At 49.3% G+C, this 23,729-nt stretch overlaps 2 protein-coding genes and 1 long non-coding RNA gene across 12 annotated transcripts in view; 1 reads left to right on the top strand and 2 right to left on the bottom strand.

Moving 5' to 3' along the window:
* The first annotated feature begins 44 nt into the window (after positions 1-44).
* On the top strand, positions 45-13,253 carry LOC146342217 (uncharacterized). The gene is made up of 2 exons (XR_014783927.1): positions 45-314; positions 701-13,253. It is a non-coding gene; the product is annotated as an uncharacterized LOC146342217 (long non-coding RNA).
* Positions 459-7,490, bottom strand: TMEM265 (transmembrane protein 265). Its single transcript, XM_084805952.1, has 2 exons — positions 6,732-7,490; positions 459-5,266 (listed from the first exon to the last, which is right to left on the bottom strand). The coding sequence occupies exons 1-2, from the start codon at positions 6,936-6,938 to the stop codon at positions 5,105-5,107; spliced, it is 369 nt and encodes a 122-aa protein (XP_084662078.1). The 5' UTR covers positions 6,939-7,490; the 3' UTR covers positions 459-5,104.
* The window catches only part of SRCAP (Snf2 related CREBBP activator protein), a 48,359-nt gene continuing 37,661 nt past the window's right edge, over positions 13,032-23,729 (bottom strand). For all 10 annotated transcript variants that reach the window (XM_084805876.1, XM_084805886.1, XM_084805878.1 and 7 more), the window contains 9 exons: positions 23,293-23,660; positions 22,885-23,087; positions 22,172-22,341; positions 20,338-20,534; positions 19,782-19,896; positions 19,328-19,456; positions 19,048-19,230; positions 18,548-18,631; positions 13,032-18,119 (listed from right to left, as the gene is read on the bottom strand). In XM_084805876.1, coding sequence (XP_084662002.1) covers positions 14,298-18,119; positions 18,548-18,631; positions 19,048-19,230; positions 19,328-19,456; positions 19,782-19,896; positions 20,338-20,534; positions 22,172-22,341; positions 22,885-23,087; positions 23,293-23,660 — 5,271 coding nt within the window. In that variant the 3' untranslated portion in view covers positions 13,032-14,297. The remainder of the gene's footprint in view (positions 18,120-18,547; positions 18,632-19,047; positions 19,231-19,327; positions 19,457-19,781; positions 19,897-20,337; positions 20,535-22,171; positions 22,342-22,884; positions 23,088-23,292; positions 23,661-23,729) is intronic.

Raw genomic sequence — 23,729 nt, 5'->3', positions numbered from 1 at the left:
AGAGGGCGGAGGATGCGTGTTATTGGCAGCCGAACGAGCCAGTAGGATGCTGCTTGAGGAGACGAGCTTTGAGGAGGCGCTCCGAAAACAAAGTCTGGGCGAGGCAGTAGCCAATCGCGAGCGGGGAGGGGGACCAGAGGGGTTATCCTGGGTTTCACAACAGCGAAAGTAAAGGTCACGATGAGGTCACGGCTCTTCCCGCCCTCCTTCAGTTCTTGGTCACGCGGCCACACAGGAGGACGGACACGCCCGTCTAGTGATGACCTCTTGAGCTGACTCGCCACCCCTCTGGCGCTTCACGACGACCCTGCGAGGTAGGATCGGCTGAGGGAAATAGCGGCTGGCCCAAAGTCGCACACAAGGAGCTTCTCGGCTGAAGCTCGGACACTGTAACCCAGGGGTGGGGAACGCGTGGGTCTCTAGGCGGCACTGCACTCCAGCTCCCATCATCCCTGACCATTCATCATGCTGGCTGGGGCTGATGGGAGCTGCACTACGACATTTGCTGCCCACATGTTCCACACCCCGAGGTAAGCGCTACACCACACTGGCTCCCGCCTGTCTGATGGGGCTTTTGTGCCTTTCCGTTCTGTGCAAATGAGTTTGGCGGCAAATGTGTTGAGTTGTTGCTTGTCGCTGTTGTTACTATTAATCCATCTTTCTTCCAAGGAACTGAAGGCAGTACATATTCTCTCCCCAGCCCCTCATTTTATCCTCAGTTCCTCCCAACAACCCTATGAGGCGGGTCAGGCTGAGGGAGACAAGGACTTGCCCAAGATCACCCAATGAGCTTCATGGCTGAGGGGGATTTCAGCTCAGATCTCCCCAGACGTTATCCAACACTCTGCCTGCTACACTGAGTCTCTCTTCAGATTCCCTCCCTTGCCCAACTGCTATACTCTATGACATCCATGGGGTAAGAAAAAAGGAAGGCTGTTATAGCCAGCCACTAGCACACAGACGTCCCAGAAGCAGCTGCACCTGGGTATAAAAGAAGGGATTCTTTAGGACCTAAAGAATCCCTCTCCTTGTGTCTAGGCAAGTCAGATGACCTGGCCTCTAGCTCCATCTGCTGCAGCAAAAACAGTTCAAGAGTCTTCTTGGGGAAACTTAGACAAATGCTTTGTGCCTTGAGACTCTTGGTTGTATTATCCTGCACTGGTTTCTGAAGCAGGGTGGGTTAGTCAACTGACTGCAACAGTTTCATTTTCTTAACCTTAAGAATGTTGAAAGGAATATTAACTCTCACAAATTATTTGGTTGTATTTCAAGAAGAGTTGCACCTCAAGCATACTCAGCAGCAATTACTTTGTTTTTTAAAACATCATAATTATCTCTTTCTAATAACATTGCGCTCAGTTGTACAGTTAAAGCCATTACAGATGTAAGATGCAGCATTTGTCTCAGTAGAGGCCTCTTTCCCCCTTCAGAGCACACCAATAATGAACATGCTTTGTTATAATGAAAAGAAAATGCATATTGCTCTTAAATAATACATTAATATCTGTTTTCATAATGTATCCAATAAAACATAAGGCTGTGCTACATCATGGACTCTATTGTTCCAGTACATGGTAAATAAACTCAGTTTCTCACTAAAATGATTTTGCCTTCCCTTACTCGAATTCTGTTTGTTAGCTTGACTATATATACCGCATCACTTGCTCCAATGAGCCAATCATCCAAAGGAGGAGGATTAATTCCCCCACACCTTGAATCAAATAGTTATTTGTGCAGGAATATTTCTTCTCACAGTGGATTTGGTTGTACTTTGAGAAGAGCTGCATCTTAAATATACTCAGCAGCATTAATATACTCAGCAGCATTAACAAAAACAGAGATGATCAGAGGACTGGAAACAAAGCCCTATGAAGAGAGACTGAAAGAACTGGGCATGTTTAGCCTTGAGAAGAGAAGACTGAGGGGAGATATGATAGCACTCTTCAAGTACTTGAAAGATTGTCACAGAGAAGAAGGCCAGGATCTCTTCTTGATCATCCCAGAGTGCAGGACACGGAATAATGGGCTCAAGTTACAGGAAGCCAGATTCCGGCTGAACATCAGGAAAAACTTCCTGACTGTTAGAGCAATACGACAATGGAACCAATTACCTAGGGAGGTGGTGGGCTCTCCCACACTGGAGGCGTTCAAGACGAGGCTGGACAGCCATCTGTCAGGGATGCTCTGACTTGGATTCCTGCATTGAGCAGGGGGTTGGACTCGGTGGCCTTGTTGGCCCCTTCCAGCCCTACTATTCTATTCTATGAAGGCTGCAATCCCATGGGCTGGGGTCCCAGGGGCCATAGAAGAGATTGGAGCTTTCCCTCCAAGGTTAGAGACAGAGCTCCAACCTTGGAGGAGGAGATCCGATCTCAGACCCCTCCCTTCCCTGACCGCATGGAACTTTCTGTGGCCCTTCCTGCTCTGAAACTGGAGAGTGGAACATGGGCACATTGGGGGTGCAGCATGGGCGGGGAGCGGGAGGTTCTGGATATGCAGTATCTGAAGCCCTCCCAGCCTCCTGCCACACCCCCAACAAGGGGGAGTGCTCACAATGGGAGGGAAATAAAAAACCAGGGGGAAAGGAGCTGCCAAAACCACTAGCCCCTTCCTCCCACCCTGCTGGCAGGAGCCCACCAGGGCTTAGGAAATTTCAGAGCACCCCAAGGGAACTATAGAATTGCCTTGTCCCTTGTCTGAACAGGCTGTTATTGGTCTGTGTGAGTGTATGGGAAGCAGTACACTGGTATGTGGTGCCCATGTGAATGCAGTTACATGCATGTGCACTAGTTAAATTGCATCCACTTCTTTTCAAAGATTTAAACTTCTACATTAAACAAAACAGCATGTTCACATGTATGCAGTCAAGAACATTTTAATAGGCATTCCCCACAGGCAAAATAACGCCAGCAGTTTACCCAGGACAGTTGGAGTGTAAGCTGCAACACTGTACAGATCAATGTAGTGTTGTAGGATTGGGGTGGCCGGAGTGTGTACGTGTGGATGGTTGGACAGCAGAGGGTTAAAGGGCCAAAAGGACTGCTTAATATTGAGCACAGCTCTTTGTTAAGGCAATACAGGTAATAGGTACCCACGGGAACTAAATGGTTAGCCACTTGCTTCTTGATACAGGACCATTTGTGGAACTGTGGTCTAGATGTCTGCATGTGAAAAGAAAACTGCAGTTTAAGGCAGATGGAGAAAAGACACCAGGTGCTTCCATACAGAGGGTTCCTAGCACTACAAATCGAAAGGCACTGTGCACCTATTCCATCTTTTTCACATTAACAGATTTTTTTCTGGTAAAAAAGACAAAAACAGTGGTAGAAAAACACAGGAGTGATACAAATGGAAGATGATGTTGTATGGACCCCTGTAAAATTTCATGTCTAAGGCAGGGCGATTGCAGGAGACAAGTCCCATTTGCCCAGGCTTACAGAGAGGTGAGGTTTGGGCTCTGTAAGCATTTTAGGGAGCTGGCTGTCTCCCCTGGAGATCTGATGTGGGATAAGTGGACTTTGGCTGTCTGTTGAAGTATATAAGCCATGCCTCCACCTAAACTTAACCTGTATTTTCATAAATAAATACAAATACTTCAAAGCCTCCAGTGACCTCCTTCCAAAGGGAATCAAACCTGGAACTTCTCACCGCTTGGGGAAGTGGGGTAAGAGTATACTGGGCTGAACTGAATTGTGTCACTTTGGGGCTGAAGCAACCGGAAAAGGTCTGCATGTAACCACCTTTCCTCCCTAACTTCCTTCCCTGTGGTTGACAAGGAGATAACTTTCTGTTCTGTCTGTACTTATTTTGCATACATTTAAGCTTTAACATAATTGTCACAGACTGTATTTTTTGCACCGACTTTCCATCTGACCTCCCTGGTTATATTTTTTGTCTCGACGGCCCCCCACATAAAGTGTATCTATGGCTGAATACACACACACACACACACACACACAGATAGACAGACAGACAGACAGAAACACACACACACACAGCCATCCCTGTCAATTGAGAATAACACTTCATGAATTTGATGAAGTGGACTCTACTCTATGAAAGCTTATGCTACGGTAAACTTGTTAGTGTTTGTTGTACATTCCACCTGCATTGCTGAAAACCTGTAACCTTCTATAAACCTGATCTGACAAACGATATAGCTCATTTGGTTTCTCTGACTCACGTAGGCCATAGTAGCAAGAACTATCAACATCAGGTGAACTATCAACACCAGATTAGCTTTCACATTGTGATTTTACAGGAATCTGTATCCAGACAAAATAGCATTCACCATGACGGACACCTCTCTGAAAAGGGTATGGAACAAGAAGTCCATTACCTATAACATGAATAAACAAATATGGATCCATACAAATGGCCATGCTGACTGGGAATGATGGGAGTTGCAGTCTAACACATCCGGATACCAGGTTGGGAGAGGCTGGTCTGTACAAAGTGTTAATCATGCTTTTCCTTCTATGGAGGGCTTTGATATGCAGAGTGGTTTTATAAGCCTTATTTCGTTTACTCTCACAACAGTCCTATGAGGTAGACTGTCGCTTTTGTATAAATTAAGAAGTGAGGTGGAGAACAACGGGACCCAAAGGAGTCTACATTCAAGACAGGATTTCAATCGCGGTCCTCTAGATTCAAGCACAATGTTTAATCCATTCAGTTAAAAGCGTGTTGTGTATGAACATCCAAGAGACAATTGAAACAAAACAACAGAAAATAGCAGCAACAGTAGTGGAACTTCTAATGGAAGAAAAACAGCACAGAAGGGAAACAATACAGCTGGTGCTTCCATTTTTCGATATCCCATGGCTTCAAAAGAGCTGATCTCTGGCAAAGTCTGAGCCAAGTCTGAATTGGGACTGTCCCATAAGCAGAACTCAGGTGTACCCAAGTATGATGTCTGGAGATAGAAGAGGAAGTACAGCCATTTTCACAGTCTCTCTTCTCTGACCCCTACAAAGCCAACTGAAATGAGAGGCACTGTAGTGGGCTGTAATGTTTAATGCCCACTTAGGCTATATTCTGCTGATGAAAACCCAGCATGAGATGGTGATCCTGGAAGTCCAAAGTCACATATTTGCAGGAGTTGTCATTCAGCTTGAGAGAAGATGTAAGAAAGGAGGAGGATTAACAGGGGCACCAGAATGAGAAGCAACAGCCAGATGCCAATACTTAGGAAGGACATAAACCGGGACTTCTGGGCCCAATAAGCTGCTGCATCCTGGGAACTGGCTTTTTGCTTCTCGCTAGCCTAGATGAGAGAAAACCAAGAGAGACTGGTTAGAAAATGAGTTGCTGGATGACACTTGTTTTAAAGAAAGATGCTTTATATTTTGATTTGTTCCTTTTGGCCTAACCTTTCTTATATGCAGTCATCTGCTAAGGTGCTTGGCATAACTCCCAGAATTCTTTGCTTCTCTTTTCCAGCATACAGAACAGCCTTCCCCAACCTGGTGCCCTCCTGATGTGTCCCCATGACTGGTCTTCTCATTGAGGAACCCCTGAAAAGTTTTCCAAGCCACCCCAGGTTTCTCTGGCGCACCGTTTTTTCTGAATCTCAGAGCCACTTCTTCCAGAATACCACCAGTTTCCCAGCATGATGGGGTGTGTGAGAGTTTTAAAGGCACTAAGTCCTGACATGGGTGGGGCAGAGATAGGGTTATTTCCCACACCAGCAACACCCTGCTCAAGGGATATTTTGCCCCACCATTCTTACAATATATGAATTTGTATGAATATAAAAAATGATCTGACAAAACCTTGTCAGACTCAATCAAGTTCTTCCCAACTCCACAGATACTCCCAGCTATCAAGGGCTGCTTGTTTTTCCCATAGAAAGTAGAGGGAGGGGTGCAGCCCTTTCTCTCTTGGGCATGGTCATTCGTACAAGCTGAAGGAAACAGTCCAAGTGTCATGAGCTATGAACTGCAGCAAGAAGCCCTTAAAATTTATTTTTTATCTCCCCTCGAGCTGCTAGAAAGGTACATGCAACACACCTAGAATGCATATTTGTTTAGCATGTGTGCACGCAGGCACACACTTGTGAGAATGGCAGAGGCAGGGCTAAAAGTATTCGCCCGGGTAGACTGAAGTGGTGGGGAAAAGAAGATGGCAGAAGATTCTAACAGTCTGGACTGAGTTTCCAAACACTAGCTTTCTGATCAGTACGTATATTTGTAAATTTGTATTTTTTTAAGTTACCAGGAACTCTTTCCCCACCCCTCAAAAAAAGAATTAGCCTCAAAGCTGCCTTGACCTTTTTAAAATATAGGAGGGGAACCTCCAGCCTGCAAGAGATTCCCCAGCAGGTCATCAGCACTTTCCTAGATGTCTCCGAGACCTGCCCCAGGAGAAATCCCCACGTTATCTCCAGTGGGAAGGTCCCACATAAGCGAAGCATCTCCAATGGAGTCAGCGGCTGGAGCACACCTCCAATTACCAACTCAGGTGGAGCGGCCACTGCATGCAAATGGGGGGAGCTGGTGCGCAGCAAAGTAGGGTCCCAAGTGATGTGCTGGCCACAGAGTGTGACAGCCGGGAATCCAAGGATGACTGCTGATGTCATTTGGCCACAGAGGGCTGGGTGGGGAGGTCATTCACCTCAATATAGTTGCCCCCTCCAGTTCTATAACCTGGCGCAGGGGAAGTAGAAACACAAAGTCATCCACCATCTCTTGCCCCCCACCCCCAGCCCTTCATGGCAGTATGTGGCTCACCTTGATTGCATAGATCAGTGCGAGAATGCCGATGCAAGAACAGCCACAGATGATGCCAGCTATCGCCAGGTTGCGGAGTCTGTGCATGGGCAAAGGAGGGTGCTTGGAGGGGGGGTCAACCTCCATGGTGCTTGTTGGGATCATGATAGCGGTCTCCACCCCATCTCGAGGAAGGCCTCCGTTTCTGAGCTCCATCGCTTCTTCCATGACAAGAGTGGTAAAAGTCTGAATTTTTCTCTCTGCTCTTCTCAGTTTGTTATTATTGTTACATCTGCAGCGAAGAGGATCCTAATCTGCATTCGTGATTCTAAATTCAAAGCCAGGAGGCTGTGAGAGCCAGTGGAGAACCTGATCTGGGATACACAGATTTGAATCCCCCTTCTTTTGTGGATTCACCTGTTGGCACTGAGAAAAAGTCACTCGCTCAGCCTCAGTCTCTCCTCCATAAAGTAACTGTGCCATGCCTCACCAGATTGTTGCAAAAGAAAATGTGGCGTTTTAAAAAGACTTTCACAAATTAAAAGCATTGTAGAAATGATAAGGTCTGTGAAATTGATCCATCTGAAGCAATGTTTTAAAAAGAAGAAAAAGCAGGTGTGATCCTGTGTCTGCTTGGTTAATTCTCCTCAGTTCTGGGGACCCTCATTCAGCTCATTTTTATGGGGTTGAATAGGAGAGAAAAGTATCTTGAGAAGAGAGCCACCTCTATCGACAGGAAGCATACCTCTCTGGCTTTCCAGTGTCCCTCAGAATCTCTCCGGCTTTGTTTTCTCTCCGAGTCTGTTTTATAGTCATGCACTGAACACCTCCCAGGTTCAGGTGCAGTCGTGCCTTTTTTGGGCTGGGTCCCAGACTCTTGCTGGATGAAGTCACTGGTGCTGTTCCTGACTCAGGTATGTAGGTTGCTGCTGCCATTTAGTGTGAGATCATACTCTCATTCCCACGGCCTGGTGCTGCAGCTTGAATGCCTTATGACTCAGAGATACTCAAGAGCAGGAATGTCAGATAGTGCAGGAAATGTGAGAGAGGGTAAGATGGGTGGGCTCTGTCCAGGGCTGGTGTCAAGGGTAGGCGTGATTGGGCACTTGCCAAGGGCCCACACCCTAGCAGGGGCCCACTGAAAAGAGTCGCCTGGAGTTTCTCCTCTTCTTCACCACTGCTACCTGCCTCTTGCTCAGGTCCACACAACAGGAGTGGTGAGAAGGAGCAGCAGATGCCGCTGCCTCCTTGCTCCCTGGCTCTCCACCTGGCAAGCAAGCAAGCAAGCAAGCGGTAGCAATGATGAGAAAGAGGAGGAAGAGCAAGAGAAGCTGGAGACAGTGGCGGTGAGAAGGTGGACTTGGCTGGGGGAGGGGGCCCATGGAGGGTGTCTTGACCAATGGCCCTCAAAAACGTGGAGCTGGCACTGCTTCTGATGCAAGATGCTGAAGGAGATGGAGGTTAACTGGCAAGGGGAGGAGTATTATGCACCTCAGCTTCTGACTAGTAACTCCAGCTCTGGGAAATAAGCAGAAAGGGGGGAACTGGCATGGGTCAGAACTCTGGATTCCTAGCTTTTAGAACAAGGATGGGGAAATCTGTGCTCCATCCACCGGTGGCTGACCCCTACCCGCTGCTGGTATGTGGAGTCCAACAGATTACCACCAAGGGAACACAGCCCTTGACAAGAAAACCATTCCCCACCTGTGATAGATACAGCAAGACAGGATCTCAACGGGGAGAAAAAGTGGCTTCCTCCACCCCACCCCACCAAGCGTGTCACAGCGTTAGGCTGTAAGCTATTATAACAGAGGCGCAGGCCAAATCCAGCCCATTTGGGTTTCCCAGGAGGCCCCTCCCCTTTCTCCAACCACCAGTGGTTGGGTGGTTTCCTGGCTTCTATAATCCCCCCCCACCCCTTTTAAACGGCTGGCATGCCTCGTTGGAAGGCTTATTTACTGGCAGTAAGAGCTTCAACCTGGCTCACACATCGTGACAGCCCATGGGTTAAATAATGAGAGGGGGGGTGCACCGGCTGCAGTTTGCCCACCGCCTCCGCTTTTAATCAGCAACCCACAATCAGCTCCTTCGCAGGTTGCCGAGTGTGATGTGCAAACCCAGGCCACTTGCATGTCATGCTCAGCAACCCATGAAGGAACCGAATGTGGGTTGTTAAGCAAAAGCGGAAGTGCCAGGCGCACTGCAGGCAGCAAATCCACTCCTTCCTGTTTGTCCACAACAGCCCATGGGTTGTTTAACTCGAGGACTGTCGTTATGTGCAAACTGGGCCCTTAAACTAAAATATGCTAGTATTTTTGGCCCTGCCCATTTGCCTTTGGCCCACCCACCACTGGAATTTAGCACTCAGGCTGAAAGATGTTCTGCGCCCCTGGATTACATCCACATATATGAAGTGTGCTCCTAAACTTGCATGTACTTGGAAGCTCCATTGATTTCAGTGAAATGGTAATCCAACTTCAACGCTTTATTTCTCTTATGAGCGGGCCACAGCTCACAGTAGCCTGAATGAGATGCAACACCTACATTCCTAAATACAATGATGGGGTTGGATTCAGTTAGTAGTAAAAGGGATACACTGCAAAATGCACATTTTTACCAATACTTTGTATGTCCCAGAGTTGAGGCCAGCCCAAAAAGAAAATTTTTTTTGGAGGTTTGAGTGAGCTCTGCCTCCAGCCCAATGTCTTAAACAAAGATAGCTATAATTGAAGCTGAAAAACTATAGAATGGTTGTCCTTGTACCTCTTGGTGTGAGTGTCAAGTTTTGGAGTTACGCATTATTCCACCAGAACTGCAAACTCTTATTTCCTGGATGTCATAGGTTTGACGCAGGGATTCTCTGGGATTGCCCATTTTGATCCCCTGAAAGCGCTTCCCAAAGTTTTATTTTCAGGACATCAAAAAGCAGGTATGTTGAAATACTCACCTAACAGGTAAAAAACATCCAGTTCACCTTAAAAATAACACACACACACACCACCCCATGTTTCTTAAACCTTCCTATTGTTTTTTTTATTAGTTTTCCTTCCGTTCTCTTGAACTTAATAGTACAATGCTTTACAACTTACAATTGCTAGGAAATTTAGAATGCTGTAAGATGCTTTAAACTAGCCTTTCCCCACCAGATGTGTTGGGACTACAACTTCCATCATACTGACCCCACATAGCCATGTAGTGTAGGCCCTGACAATGTAGGGCATTCTATTATTCTTACTCAAATGGCTTTCTGTTGCAGAGCTTTATTGGATTTTCCTGTAAGTCTTTTTCTCCACTAGTATTTATCAATAAAGTGTTTGATTCAGTTACCATCCTGTGTGGTCGTAATCCCTGGTTTAGCTTTACCCATGGGGGTGCAAATTCAAAACCAGATTAACACAGCACCCAAGAATTTTGTGAGCCAGGTGGGTTATACTCCTCAAAGGCACAGAGTGACTGGTTCCTCGCTTCTACCATAGCAACGTAGCTTTGCTTAGGATTTCATATTTGCTTAACTGGGAAGTACCATGAACAAGTTTCAATTTCGCTCCACCATCAGCCTTAAGTGCTGCTTTAGGATTGGCAGCAACACAGTCGATTAAAAAGGAAACCACCTAGCCTAGAAAAGGCATGGACAAGTCCAAATATAGGCATACCTCAGCACAGGAAGAATCAAACACAAAAGTTCCCGCTACCAGGCAATGTCAGGGACAGCTGAGAAACCAGTTTGCCAACATTCCTGTACCCAGTGGCAGGAAAGACACCTTCCAAAGCCTGCAGCAAAGCCATGAGTCAATTATTTATAACTTCCTTTAACACTTTTAGGGCCTTCCAAAGCTTTCCTGGCGTATTTGTTTCAGGGCTGCCTTCTGAGCTCTAGGCTTTTAACTAGTGGAGTCTGGTGGCTCCGGTGCTTCACACCTTGGATAGCTCCTTTAGAGTTCTGACTGAAACCCAAAGCAGATTCCCCATCCCACTGACACTGGGGCCACCAGCCTTTAATATACGGTAATTTAATGTGGAGGTATATCCAAACAAGCAAGTAGGCCAGGTGCACGTAGAGGAGGTCGAATCATCCTTGCTTGTTTTTGGATGGTTTAAGGCCAGTCCCTCCCAAGCTGGTGCCCTCTGGATGTTTTGTATTACAGCCCACGGGATTCCTGACCATGCTGACCGGGACATCCAAAACATCTGGAGGTCACCAGGTTGGGGAAGGCCAATTTAGAGACACTTAAGGCCAACACAACCTTCTTTCCCCTTTCGGTATGATGTGAGGCAGCTCTCAAGCAATGGTGGGAGTATGGGAATCAAGCCTATAAGGCTTTGTAAAGAAACCAACGTTTTGTGAGGTAAAAGTTTTAGTATGTTCAACTGTTACTTTTTATCTGAGTGAGTGAAGACAAATAGGGTTAACAGCAAAAAAGAATTTTTTTTTATGTCTTCTGCTTGAGCCAGAGGACACACTATAAATCTGGTGCACTCCTTGAAGCAGCAGTTTGCTATCGAGAGGGGAATATGAGGCCAGATTCTGTCTTACATATAGGATCGTCTCAAAATTGGTACCATCTGATTGGGGAATAACTGAACATTCTAAAGATGCCTATGGGTCCTGAGTTTGAACGGAAGTGATGTGATGGAATGTTGGCCACACCAAAGCTGATTGACTTGAGGGTTCTGATGGGAGCAAATACAAGGAACTATCGAGAGGCATCTGGGAGTTTGCCTGGGGGGTTGTCTGAAGAGTGTCTTCAAGAGACCCTGAGGAAGACAGCACCAGCTAGACTGGGAAGCCAAGCTGGAAGCAGGCAAGGCACAAGGTCAGTGAGCGTGGAGAGGAAGACTCCCAAAGCAGCCTTCGGGAAGAACTGAGGCCTGGGAGACACTTAGTGGAGGTTGGAAGACAGAGCAGCTGCTGCACCAGATTGAAAGCTTCAAAGGAAGTCTGGTAAACCACAAAGGTTTCAACCCTTACTGGACTATCAAGCCTTCATTGCCAGATGTGTTAACTGGGATGGAGCCTGACAAGGGAATTGGCTTAAGCTTGGTTAGGATTAGGAACTGTGGCTTGGTGGCAAGAGTAATAATATAGAAGCCCTGTTTTAAAGCAACTATAAAGAAACCTTGTTCTTAAAGTAACAGCAATTGTTAACGTTTCTGGTTTTATTCCTCTTTAATAAAATTTTCTTTCTTCCACAGGCTGCTACAAGGCATAACTCAAGCTGCAGACAGAGAGTGTAAGCAATGAGAAGAGGCTCATATCTTAGCTGAAGACAACCGCTGGGAGCATGTTCACAGCCTGGATGGAAAAGCCCTCATGTGAATCAGATATAGAAGTTACACAGTAACCAATTAAATTTGTATTCCCACCCCCAGCACACAAACATCCACACACCCAAAAAAATGATATAGCTCCAAGTTGCTATGAGGAAGGAAAATCCTGTCCTCTCAAAGCCAGTTATGACACATAGGAGCAATTCAGTTAGACACATAGGATCTAACATTCAGTCTTCCAAACTATACGCTTGGGCATTCTCTAATATCAGAGGTGGGCAACTTGTGGCCCTCCCGACATTTTGGCCTAAAACTCCCATCATCCCTCACCATTGGCTATGCTGGCTGGGGCTGATGGGAGTTGTAGGCCAAAACATCTGGAAGATCACAAGTTGCCCACTCCTGCCATATACACCCATATTCAGTTAGTTACCATATGTATAATGCAAACCAGTTTATCATTGCAGGCAAAGGTTTGTGCTTGCTCTCCAAACCATAACTGCAAGCTATCTTGAACAGTGGTTTGCAATTTGGGTGTGGAGGGAAAGCAAACAACCCTATAGCATACTAGTTTGGACGTGACGGCAAATTATGTTTTACACTAAACGGGAAGCAAATAGTTGAATCTGAGCATGCAAGTGTGGACGCTGAGCCCAAGTCTTGCTCAAAGTTTGTGGTTTTATTTCTTAAGATTTTTTAAAAAGCAAAGCGAAGTGCTGCTCTCCAGTGCCATCTTTAGCTGGGTTCAAGAGCTTGTGTTTTGGAGCTTCGATCCCATCTCTGCCTTGTATTTCTGTTCTTGAGCAAGTTACTTTTCTTTAAGTCTCACCAGTTTGCCTTCTGGAAAAGGAGTATTTTGCAACTGGCCGTGCCCACCATGGCAGCCATTTTGTAAGAGCACCCATGACACTCGAAATTCCAAATGAGCCAACCCCAAAAGGTTAGGGACCCCTGCACCAAACCACCAGTTTATCTTCCAGGAAGACTGGATCAAGGAAGAGGGAAGCTTGAGACGCTCCATCTGCAAGAAAGACTCCACAGACCCATATGGTGTGCTGTTGTTGTTGTTTTCTCTTTTTTTAACACTTTATTCATAGCATTATTCTGAAGAAAGATTACATCGGTCTTCTGTACAAGTTCTGAACATGCTTCAGTAGGAAAGACAGCTCCATGGGAACACCTCCCCCTCCACCCCAACTGCACCCCTCCCCCAAACCAGAGAACCACTGCCACCCCTTAATCCCACTGCGGTGGGGGAGGGGAGGGAACGTTGTGCTCCCCTATACAAAATAACCTTTGCATAGATTATGTTCAAAAGAACCTATTTTACAGTGAGAGCTGTACACAGAGGCAGGGAAGGGGAGAGGGATTTGACCCAACTCAGAAGCCCACAAAGGGTCCTTGGAGGAGTGAGGCTGCAATATACATAATTAAAAATAAGGGAGTTTTCTCCTGGTGGTGGTGCAAAACGTGAGGGCACGGCTTTGTTGGGGCGGGCCTCGCACCCCCCCCATTTTGAGGAGCCAATTCTCCCCCCTCTTTGTGCCTCAAGAGGGCCCTAAGTGGTGAACGGAATAAGCAGGGAGACAATCAGAAGGGAGAGCCAGAGAAGGGGACCCAGCATTTGGTCACTGTCATTTAAAAACCAACCCAAAGCCATTAAAAAAGTAAGAGCTAATTGTGTTATAAATCAGGAGGGCATCCCCTGTAGATTCTTTTTTTGGGTGGGGGGAGGAAGGAAGGGGGCAGAGGACAGGGACGCCTAACCCCCAAATGTGACAATTAAAAAGAATGGAGGCAAGCGCCTAACAGGCTGGCCTGAGGCTTCCCAAAATGATACTGAACTGGTAGGGCATTCAGGGGTGGTGGGAACCCTGTAGTGTCACTCCAGGGGCCACAGCTCTATGGAGTGGCCCCCCCCTGCCCCCCTACACACTCCACAGTCAGGAAGCAGCAAAATTCATTGAGCAAAGTGCTGGCCCTGTCACTTCCCCCTGTGACCGAGCAGCTGAGCCAACGCCCCACCCACCCCCGCGCTAGCAGCTTCAGCAGGAGTGCGCCTTGTCCGCTCTGAAAAGAGCACCCGGGAATGAACCGCCATGCTTGCTGTCCTCCTCCTTTCAAGTAGTACTCTAACAGTCAAGTCTGGAATGCAGGGAGCTGGGTGGGGACAGGTGAGCCCCATCAGCTGCCCCCGTTTACGGGAGGAATAAGAGCAAGGGCGGGGCGGGCGAAATCTGCTTATGGTATTGTGTGGGGGAGAGACGGCCGCTGATCCCTCCCCGCAGAGAAGTGACGGCAGAACTTCTCATGCTGTGGTCACGTCTTGGGCTTACGGCCTCTGTTACTTAGTGAAGAGGTAACCGGGGCAGCTGGGCAGGAGGCGGCTGAGGGAGAGAGTGCGCCAGTGACTCCCCCAGCTGAGGTGGAAGCAGAAGCAGGGCCCTTTTTCCTGGTGGGGACAGGGGAGGAGGCTGAGCGGATGGGGACGGCAGGCTTTGCTGCGCTCCGGAGGATGCGGTCAGCCAAGCTGCCATGTTGCCGCCGCCCCCGCCCCCTGCCCCGCCCCCCGGCTGATGCACAGCACTGGCGCTTGGGCTGCTGGCTGAACTTATTACTGTTGGACTCGGAGGAGGAGCGCAGGGAGGACTCTGACTCTCCGCCGTCCTGCTCCGAGATGGCTTGGGGGGCGGGCGACTTGCTGCTGTTGCTCACCTGGCTGCCCTCCAAGGAGCAGCGCCGCTTCCGTCGCTGGGTCTCCCGTTCCAGGGGTGGAACGAGGCTGCCAGGCCGCAGGCGGGTAGAGCGGGTGGGAATGTCGCTAGAAGGCTGTTCCCAAGCACTACTCTCTGCTGAGGAGGCCCCCTCTGCAACAACGGGCTTTGGGAAGGGCTGAGCTAAGCCCTCACTGCAAGACTCCGGCTTTTCCTCCCGCTTGTGCCGAGCTAGTCTGGTGAGCGGGCGCATGTCCTCGCCCTCTGAAGAGCTCTGACTGACAGCAGGCAACGACGGGCCTAGGTCGTCCTTTCGCCTTCGCCTCCGCCGTTTGCGGACAGGAGGAGCTGGGGTCTGCTTCTCTGTGGAGGTCTCTTGGTCGGAGGTTGAGGCGGGAGGTGGTGCTACCTCCACACAAGGAGGTGGGTTCTTTGGGGGCCGCCCCCTCTTCCGCTTCAGCGGAGAATCTGCTGCTGGGGAACCAAGAGCAGCTTTGGGTGGTGCGCGTAGCAGAGGAGGTGGAGAAGGCCACGCTTGCTTTTCTGGGGAGGGTTCTGTTGCAGAGACTGCTCTAGGGAGCGCAGGAAGGAGTTCACACACTTCTGCAGGTGATTTGGAAAGAGGTTTCGGGGGAGTTGATCTTGACACTGATGTGGGGTTGGGATGCATTCGGTTCCGTGGCTTAGGTGATACTTTTGAGACAGAAATTGTTTTGGGACACGAGCCCAGCAACCCATGAATCTTTGATGTCGCCTCTGGTACAGGGGTAGGCCCAGGGGACTTCTGCAACTGCTTCTGCACCTTGCGGGGTAGCTCTGTAATCAGAGGTTTCGTGGATGGGGCTGACAGCTTTTCAGAAGCAGAAGCCTTGGGAGACACAATGGGGGACTCCCGGACTTTGGGTGGCCGGCCACGTCTTCGCTTTTCTACCGGAGAGTCATTCTCACTACTCTCAGTCTTGCTCTTGGGAGACTCACTCTTGAGCGAGGACGTCCCAGGCACCTTCTGCTCTGAGGTTTTACTTGGGGGTTCGGTCTCGGGCACCCTCCGCAGGGAGGTCTTACTTTGGGGTTGGGTCTCAGGCACCTTCCGCTCTGGGGTCTTATTTTGGGGTTTGGTCTCGGGCACCTTCCACTCTGGTGTTTTGCTCTGGAGGTTGATCTCCAGGACTGGCTCAGGGAGGGGCTGAAGCAAACCTGGACTCTGCTGCTCAGGGGACTTGTTCTTAGGGGGACGCCCTCGTTTGCGTTTGATGGGCTCAGTGGAAGGGCTAATGAGCACCTCTCCTCTTGAACTGTCATCTCTTTCCTTGGCTGCTGCCCGGCTCTCCAGCTCAATTCTCCGGCGGGCAGGCAAGTCACGCAACAGTGGCAGCTCTTTCCCAGAGGGCGAGACCTCTGGTTCTGACATGCTCTGGGCTGAGCTGTTGCTGGGACTCGCGATGGAGCTGTTAGCAACGTCCAGCTTGCGCACACGATTACGGCGACGCCGAATTAGCTCTTTCTCCTCCACCACTGTGACCAGGCGCCCAGGCAGCTTGCGCAGGACTTTGGCAGTGGGGCCATCCTGGTCCTGACAGCTCTGCCGGATTTGCACATCAGCACTGGTTCGACGGCGGGGGGGCTTGATCCGTGAAAGACTCTCATCTGCTGACAGAGTTCCCGGACAGATTACTGTAGCTGATGGACTCACCTGTGATGAGACACCACTAGGGCAGATGGTTGTAACCTCGGCCTCCTTGTTTGGGGGCTCATCTCCAGGAAGCTTTTTCCCCACTGCCACCTGACCCTGCTTGGGTGACTCATTGAGACTGCTGGTTTCGCTGTTAGCTGTTGCCACCTCTGACACTGATGACGCTGTCTCTGGGGTCGATGTTTCCAGCTGAGGCTCATCCATCAAGTTTGAAATGGGGCAAGACAGGTCTCCAGTTCTGGGAGGCTGCTTCAAACCATTCTGTTCTTCAACACAGGTCAAAGTTTCCAGCTGAACTAGGGAGCTAGCAGCTGCCATGGAGTGGTCTGGGGAAGTGAGCACAAGCACCGCAGCCTTGGGGGTCTCACTGTCCAACTGGGATGCTGCACTACTGATGGCTTCCAGGGGGATGCCCTCTGAGTTTGGGGAGGCAAGAGTCCCAGCCACTGCCCCATCAGCACTATCGGAAGACGCCATCTCCTGAGCAGCCTCCTGCCTGGGTGCCTTGTCCACGGAGCACAATGATCCTTGTTCTGCAGTGCTGTAAGTGGTGCTTATGTCTGTCTCTTCCTCTGGCTTGGGCAGGCTTTCCTTTTGCTCACTCAAAGATAGGTCTTCCTCACAAGCAACCTCAGGTCTGTCGTCACTAGGTAGTTCCAGGGCGGCCCTGAGAGGCACCAGGCTTGGCGCCTTCTCTTTAGCACCTGGAATCCCTAGGATGGCCGCCTCAGCAACAGGCGGTGTCTGCACAGCCAACAACTGCTCCGCCACTAGAGCATCTTGTGCCCGGAATGCTGGTACTTCCACACTTGGGATATTCTCAGCAACTTGGAATTCAGGGGATGACAGACTGAGCTGGGGAGTTTCTTCCTCTTCCCGTTCTCTTATATCTGCTTCTAATTTGAGCACCTCCCCATCAAACCCCTCGGAATGAAGCTGGGGGGCCCGTGCCTCAGCTACTGGTGCCTCAGACTTAGGTGGGCTGGAGTGACACTTATCCAACCTAGAAGGTTTTTCAGGCTTCTGAGGGCCTGGCTTCAACACCTTCTCCAAACCAGTATCTGCTATTTGCAGGGCACTTTGTGGCAACCTATCACCAGCAGGCTGGGCTCCTGTTTTGGGAGGAGGGCCTCGTAGAATTCTGTCCCCAGCAGCTCCTGGATCTGGCTTCTGTTGAGTAGCTTGTACCAACTTATCCGCCACCGATGGGGTCTCTAGCCTGTGGGGATTATTTCTCAAACCTCTGTCACCAGAAGCCTCAGTTCTGTGTGGGGCTGTTTTCTGCACCCTCTCCCCAGTAGTTGGGGCTTTAGTCCATGGCTCCTCTCGGCGGACCAAATTTCTGCGAGCGTTCAGGACAACCTGGGCAGGCTTTTCTTCCCGCACCAACTCTCTACGCACAGCAGCACCTCGTGTGTGCTGAGCCACTTGGGGCAGGCCGTCATCCTCCTCATCAGTCACCACCCGGGGATGTCGGATATTGGACAGCCTAGCCTGGGGGGACTCCACATCTCCACTGTCCCCATCCCGTGGCAGGAGGCGAGTGCTACGCAGCCTCTCACTCATGCGGGTGCCTGTCCTCTCTGTGGCTGTGCGGCCAGGAAACTTGGCCTTCTTGCTCTTCTTGCTGGAGCCTTCCTCAGGAAGATAGCTCTCATCTTCATCCTCTGGCAGCTTGAAAACCACCTCATCCTTAGCCTGGTCGATATCTTTACGGGCAGCTTCCACCTGTTCCTAGAGACAACAGAGAAGCTGTTCTCAAATGAGGCTTTTATCATTGGTTTACCAAGTGATGCCCAGCCAAGCCAGAGGCCTGTTTAGTCTGGGGCACCAGGGAGAGCAAGACTCTAGAGGCCCAAGCTGTCTTCCTCCCCAACAGAACTGGCTACTGAACCCTTCACACTACAAACCCACAGACACTCCAGGCTCTATCAACTTTCGGTCTTGGGTGTCATCTCCATGAAAGGTTGCAAGTCCAGAGGAATGGGACTCACAACAGCCTAGGAGAGGGTTGCTGTGTGGCTGCCTTTAAGAAGTTACATCAGACTGAGGAGCTGACCAACTTCAAATTGGAAGAAGATGCAGCCAGCCAAAATTCCAGCCACACATGCCTGACAAGAGGCTATATGTAGGGCACCTGCGATAATGGGTGGGGGGTTTACCTCTGCCTGCTTCAACTCCTCCCGGCTGATGTCCTCCAGAGATGCCTCCAGGAAGTTCATGGCATAGCGTTCAATGGGGGTGAGCTGCAAAAGGGAAAAAGACATTCAGGGGGAACTTTGCGGAAAAGTGCAGGTCCATCAGTCAGAATAAGGAAACAGGTAGGAATATACTCAGTCTAAGCACATTAGAAGGAAGGGAAGATGGATTTGGGAAGTGGAGCTTCTAAAATGATGCTGGCTAATGAGCTTCCTGGATGTCTTGCTGGAAAAGGAGGACCCACAGATCAATAGCAGTACATGCTTTTCATGGCTCAAACCACATCAATGCCAGTTATAAGGATCGCAGGTAGCAGGGCTGAGAAAACACTCTGCCTGACCTTTGGAGTGGTCTGATAAGGGTGCTCAATATGACCCCAATCAGCACACACCGCAGAGAAACAGGATCCCATTCCCTCTCCATCACTTTTAAAGGCACACAGAAGCACCAAGAGACTATGTACCTGTTCTACCAGTGAGGCAATCTCCTGCTCAGCCTTAGACATTTCCTCTTCCTCTTCTCTGCTGGGCCTCTCTTCTGTGTCTAAAGGGATGTTCTCGTTGAACTCGGCCAGCTCAGCCACTTGCTCTGCCTTGGCCTGCGTGGCTGCCCGGATGTCTTCGGGGTCTTCTGCCTTGCATAGTGCCTGTGAGCCAGACGTATTCAGGCAGAGGTAAGCAAGGTCCCTTGTCAGAGGGCCACCATCCTACCTTCAGCATCACGGCTGGGTGAAGGCAGCTTACCTGCTCCAGAATCTGGGCCTGTTTGGTGGCCATGGGGTCCTCTTCCTCCTCCTGTGCTGGAGCTGGGGCCTCCCCTTCTTTCTTAGCTGGTTCATCTAGCGGCATATCAAACAGCTCACGAATGGTTTGCTGAGGAGCACAGAAAGAAACCAGTTACAAATGGCCTCCGGGCAGTGAGCTGCTTGCTCTTGGACATGCATCTGCTGAAAATCCACATTGCAGCTAACAGGATTGTCTGTAAAATGTCGCAAGATGCTTTTCCTGCAGCAGACCAAGACAACTGCCCCTCTGTAATCACTCCTAAGGATGCCTCCAGATCATCCACAGAGATAAGAGACCTCTTTACGGAGCTAAGCATCAAAGCAATGTTATCACAAAGCCAACTTTCCTATGGGTGGCACAAAGCATAATTCAGCCCTCAGCCTCTGCAACAACGACAGATTTGCATGATCACCTGCTTGAAGTAGGCTGTGGTGAAGTTGCCTCCCTCAATGGCCATATCTCCCAGCATCCTTTTCTGATTGGCCTTCTTCAGGATATTTTCTTCCACTGTCCTTTCACTGATCAACCTAAAGAGGGCATCAGAGAGTTAACCTACACTTTACTGCTTGTGTCCACAGCATCATCCCATTTGTAGTCCAAGTCTCCTTTAGAAAGCGCATTCGGCAATCTCTTATGGCTATATCACCTCCTAGAGCACGTGTCTGGTTTGATCCTGGCATCTCCAAATAAGACTGGGAATAACCCCTGACTGAAACCCTGGAGAGCCACTGCCAGTCACTGCAGACCAGAGGTGGGCAACTTGTGGTCTTTCAGATGTTTTGGCCTGCAACTCCCATGGTTCCTCACTGCTGGCTGTGCTGGCTAGGACTGATGAGCTAAAACATGTGGAGGGCCACATGTTGCCCACCCCTGCTGCAGACAATACTGAGCTAGATGGACCAATGGTTAGACTTTGCATAAGGCAGCTTTGTCTGTTCCATGTCTATGGAACAGAGAGCCCAGCTAACCTGTAGATGTGAACGTCCCGTGTCTGCCCGATACGGTGGCAGCGATCTTGAGCCTGGGCATCCATGGTGGGGTTCCAGTCGCTGTCATAGAACACCACAGTGTCAGCCCCAGTCAGGTTCACCCCCACACCACCACTGCGCGTTGACAAGATGAAACAGAAAATGCGCTTATCTGCGTTGAAACGCTCCATGAGTGCCTGCCAGGGTCAGAGAAGAACCCAGAGTCAAAAAGGGAATGAAAATCCAGGGCTGGGACTTCTGGCTTTACTTCCTAACGCCATTAAGCACTATCTGCAAAAGGCCCTACATTAGAGCAGTGGTCTCCAAAGTGGGGTGCGCGCACCCCAGGGGGTGCACAAGATGATCCACTGGGGTGAGCCAGCCACCTGATAACTGAGCAACCTCCTGCTGCCCCAATGAGCTGCAGTTGTGTGCAATGATGGTGGCGGAGGCAGCAGGACAGGAGCCCAGAGTGAAGCTCCATGGCATTTCTGTGTCGGCTCCAGTCCTATCCTGCCTCTGCCACGGCCACAGAAAGCAACCGCACCAGTCTCTGCCAGGCACGGCAGAGGAAGGCAGAGTTGCTTCCTTGGCTGTGGTACCGGAGCAGCTGCCATCCTGCCAAAGGTCAGCAAATTTGTTCCAAATTTGCTGACCTCTTCTGTGATGACAAGTAGCTGTCAATAGTATGTTACCCAGCAGATATTTTTGAAAAAATAAACACATGTAATCTGTCTCTTCAAGGTAATGGCAACATTTTAACAGTGAATGAGAAAGTAACTGCTTTTCAAAAGAAATTTGTGCTATGGAGAGAACATTTTGAAAATGGATGTTTGGAAATGTTTTCATTGGTATGTGATTCTGTTGCCGAAAATGATGTACGTCACCTATACAAACTCTCATATCCACACACTTAAAACACTTGGAAATTTAACTTTCTAACCTGTTTAAAAATCTTTTGAAGAGTTTCAGTGGGTTTTGAACCCATTTGTTAAAAATATAAAAATGCAACACCTTCCAATTAGTTTGCAAGAACAACTGATTGACATCAGGGAAGATGGACAAAAACCTTTGCATAATTGGTGGATGGGATTGAAAAATGAGTATCATGATTTAGTAAGCACAGCCAAAGATGCACTTCTTCCATTTGTATCTACATATTTTTGTGAGGTGTCTTTTTCAGCTATGACAGCCATTAAAACCAAGTATCGAAATAAACTGAACTTAGAACCAGACCTTCGAATCGCTGAATCACAAAAGTGTTAAACCAAGATTTTCAAAAACAATGAAGCATATTCAATCTCATTGCTCTTACTAAAAATATTGATTTTTTTTTTAGTGAGAGCTAAAATTATTTTAAAAATATTGTTTATTTCATCTTTATCTCATCCTTTTTTATTTCTATTTTTACATACGTTTTATAATGTATATAATATATTAGTACAGTAGTAAATGTATATCATTTATAAATAAATACACATATATTGGGGATGTGTGCTCAAAAAATGTTTACTGACAGGGGTGCGCGATCAAAAAGGTTTAGAGACCACTGCATTAGAGGATGGAGATTCCATGTCTTGCCTGGCTCTCTTGTCCTGTGACCTCTAGTCCCCTTCTCCATATAGTCCTCAGGCCCTTTACTTGCCCACCCAGCAGCCATTAGTCCTCTGGCCAACGGCAAAAGGCCCGTGTGCTGCCCCTCATTTCTTCCAAACACAGATGATCGTTTCCTGGACTTTTGAGGGAAATCTTTACAGACTGATTTGTCAAAACTGTTGCTGTCCTGGGTGTTCCCTTCACTTTCCACAAGAGGCAGCAGGTCACTATGACTCACCTGTCGTTGCTCCACGCGGGTGCTACCATCCAGCCGTAAGTAGATGTGTCCATGATAATTGAGGAACTGCTCCAGCACGTCCAACATGCGGGTCATCTGGGTGAAGATAAGGACACGGTGGGCCCCAGCCTTGAGCTGCCGCAGAAGAACATCCAACGTCTGCAGCTTCCCTACAGGTGAAAGGAAGTTCAGAGACAGAAATTGACCAGGAGGCAAAGAATCATCAATATGTGTACCTGTGTCCATCCAGAAACCAGCTTGCCCAGCTTTAATGCATAGCCTAAACCAGGGGTGGGCAACCTCAGGCCCAGGGGCCAAATCCGCCCCTCCCCCCAAATTCCAATCTGGACCTCTGTGGTCCCCCAGAGAGCCCCACCCCTTCCTCTGACCCCACCCCCTTCCCCCACCATCGATCATTTGATGGTTTCCTGGTTTTTGTCCCCCCCCCCCCCCAATTTTGAAAGAGTGAAATGCCTCTCCTAAGGCTTCGTTACTGACACTAAGAGCTTTATGCTATAGTATCCTGGCAATTTTTGTATTTTTGGCCCCACCCCTTTTACCTTCAGCCCTACCCACCACTGAAATATGGCCCCTGAGAGCATCTCTGAAATTGAACTTGGTCCTCAGGCTGAAAGAGGCTCTCCACCCCTGGCCTAAACACACTGCCCTCATCCTCAGTTGATGTCCCATGGACTCTACCCTGCAACACGTACCACAGTCGTACTGGATGAGGCGGAGGTCTGGGAACTGAGTTCTCATGTTGCAAATGATACGATGCAGGCAGCTGGCATGAGGTGAGAGCTCTTGGCGCAGGGTCTCCTTGAAGACAGCCTGCTGGAGCAGGAGCGATGGGGGCGGGTGAGAGGTGTGCATGGTGATAGCAGGAGCCTCCACGGGAGGCATAACGAAAATGAACCTGCAGAGATAGAAGGAAGGCTAAGGGCAGTAAGGGAAGTGCCAGGGCACCTCCAGAGAGCAGGGACTCCTGGGTTGTTTTCAGCGATTAAAACTGGAACAACTCAAGAACACTCTGGAAAACTGAAGTGCTTCTCCACACCCACTGTGTTCCTTTGCCATGCCCCCTTCCAAATGTCGAAGTGCCCACAGGAAGAAAACATTACCTCTCTATGATGTCTCTGAGTTCCTCGATTCGCTGCTGGGGCATCAGGATAGCCTGGGCCAAGGTCTCTGCCCGCTGCCAGTAGGCCTCGAGGCGCTCAGGGTCCCTTTGCACTTGTGCTGCGTAGCAGTGTGTATAGCTAGCTCCTCTCGAGCCCTTTGGTTCTACTTCCTGGACGGCCGCCCCTCGCCCCTCGCTCTCCTCCTCCTCCTCCTCCCTCCAAGAAGGGGGAGCAGGGGGGAAGAGGGTGCAGAAGTGCAGCACCTCAGTACCGTAAATGGGCACAAGGTTGCAGTGCTGCTCGTTGAGGCGGAAAAGCCGGTCAAGGCGCTCCTCCTTCTGCTTTTTCCGCTTTTCTTCAAGTGATTCCTGCAGCCCAGAGTTTGGGGGGGGATCAGTCAGGTGGAGTGGAACTCGACCCTTTCCCACATCACAAGC

The sequence above is a fragment of the Heloderma suspectum genome, chromosome 6 (assembly GCF_057233095.1).
Source record: "Heloderma suspectum isolate Gila_16-S chromosome 6, 16-S_ref, whole genome shotgun sequence".
Taxonomy (NCBI): Eukaryota; Metazoa; Chordata; class Lepidosauria; order Squamata; family Helodermatidae; genus Heloderma; species Heloderma suspectum.
Note: the sequence above shows the minus strand (reverse complement) of the source record. Positions and strands in the feature narration are given on the sequence as shown.

What these genes read in the sequence shown, in the direction of transcription:
- TMEM265 (XM_084805952.1), bottom strand. Translation starts at nt 6,938, where the DNA reads ATGGAAGAAGCGATGGAGCTCAGAAACGGAGGCCTTCCTCGAGATGGG. An exon ending in CACTGATCTATGCAATCAAG is followed by an intron (nt 5,267 to 6,731) that starts GTGAGCCACATA and finishes TCTCTCATCTAG; the next exon opens with GCTAGCGAGAAGCAAAAAGC.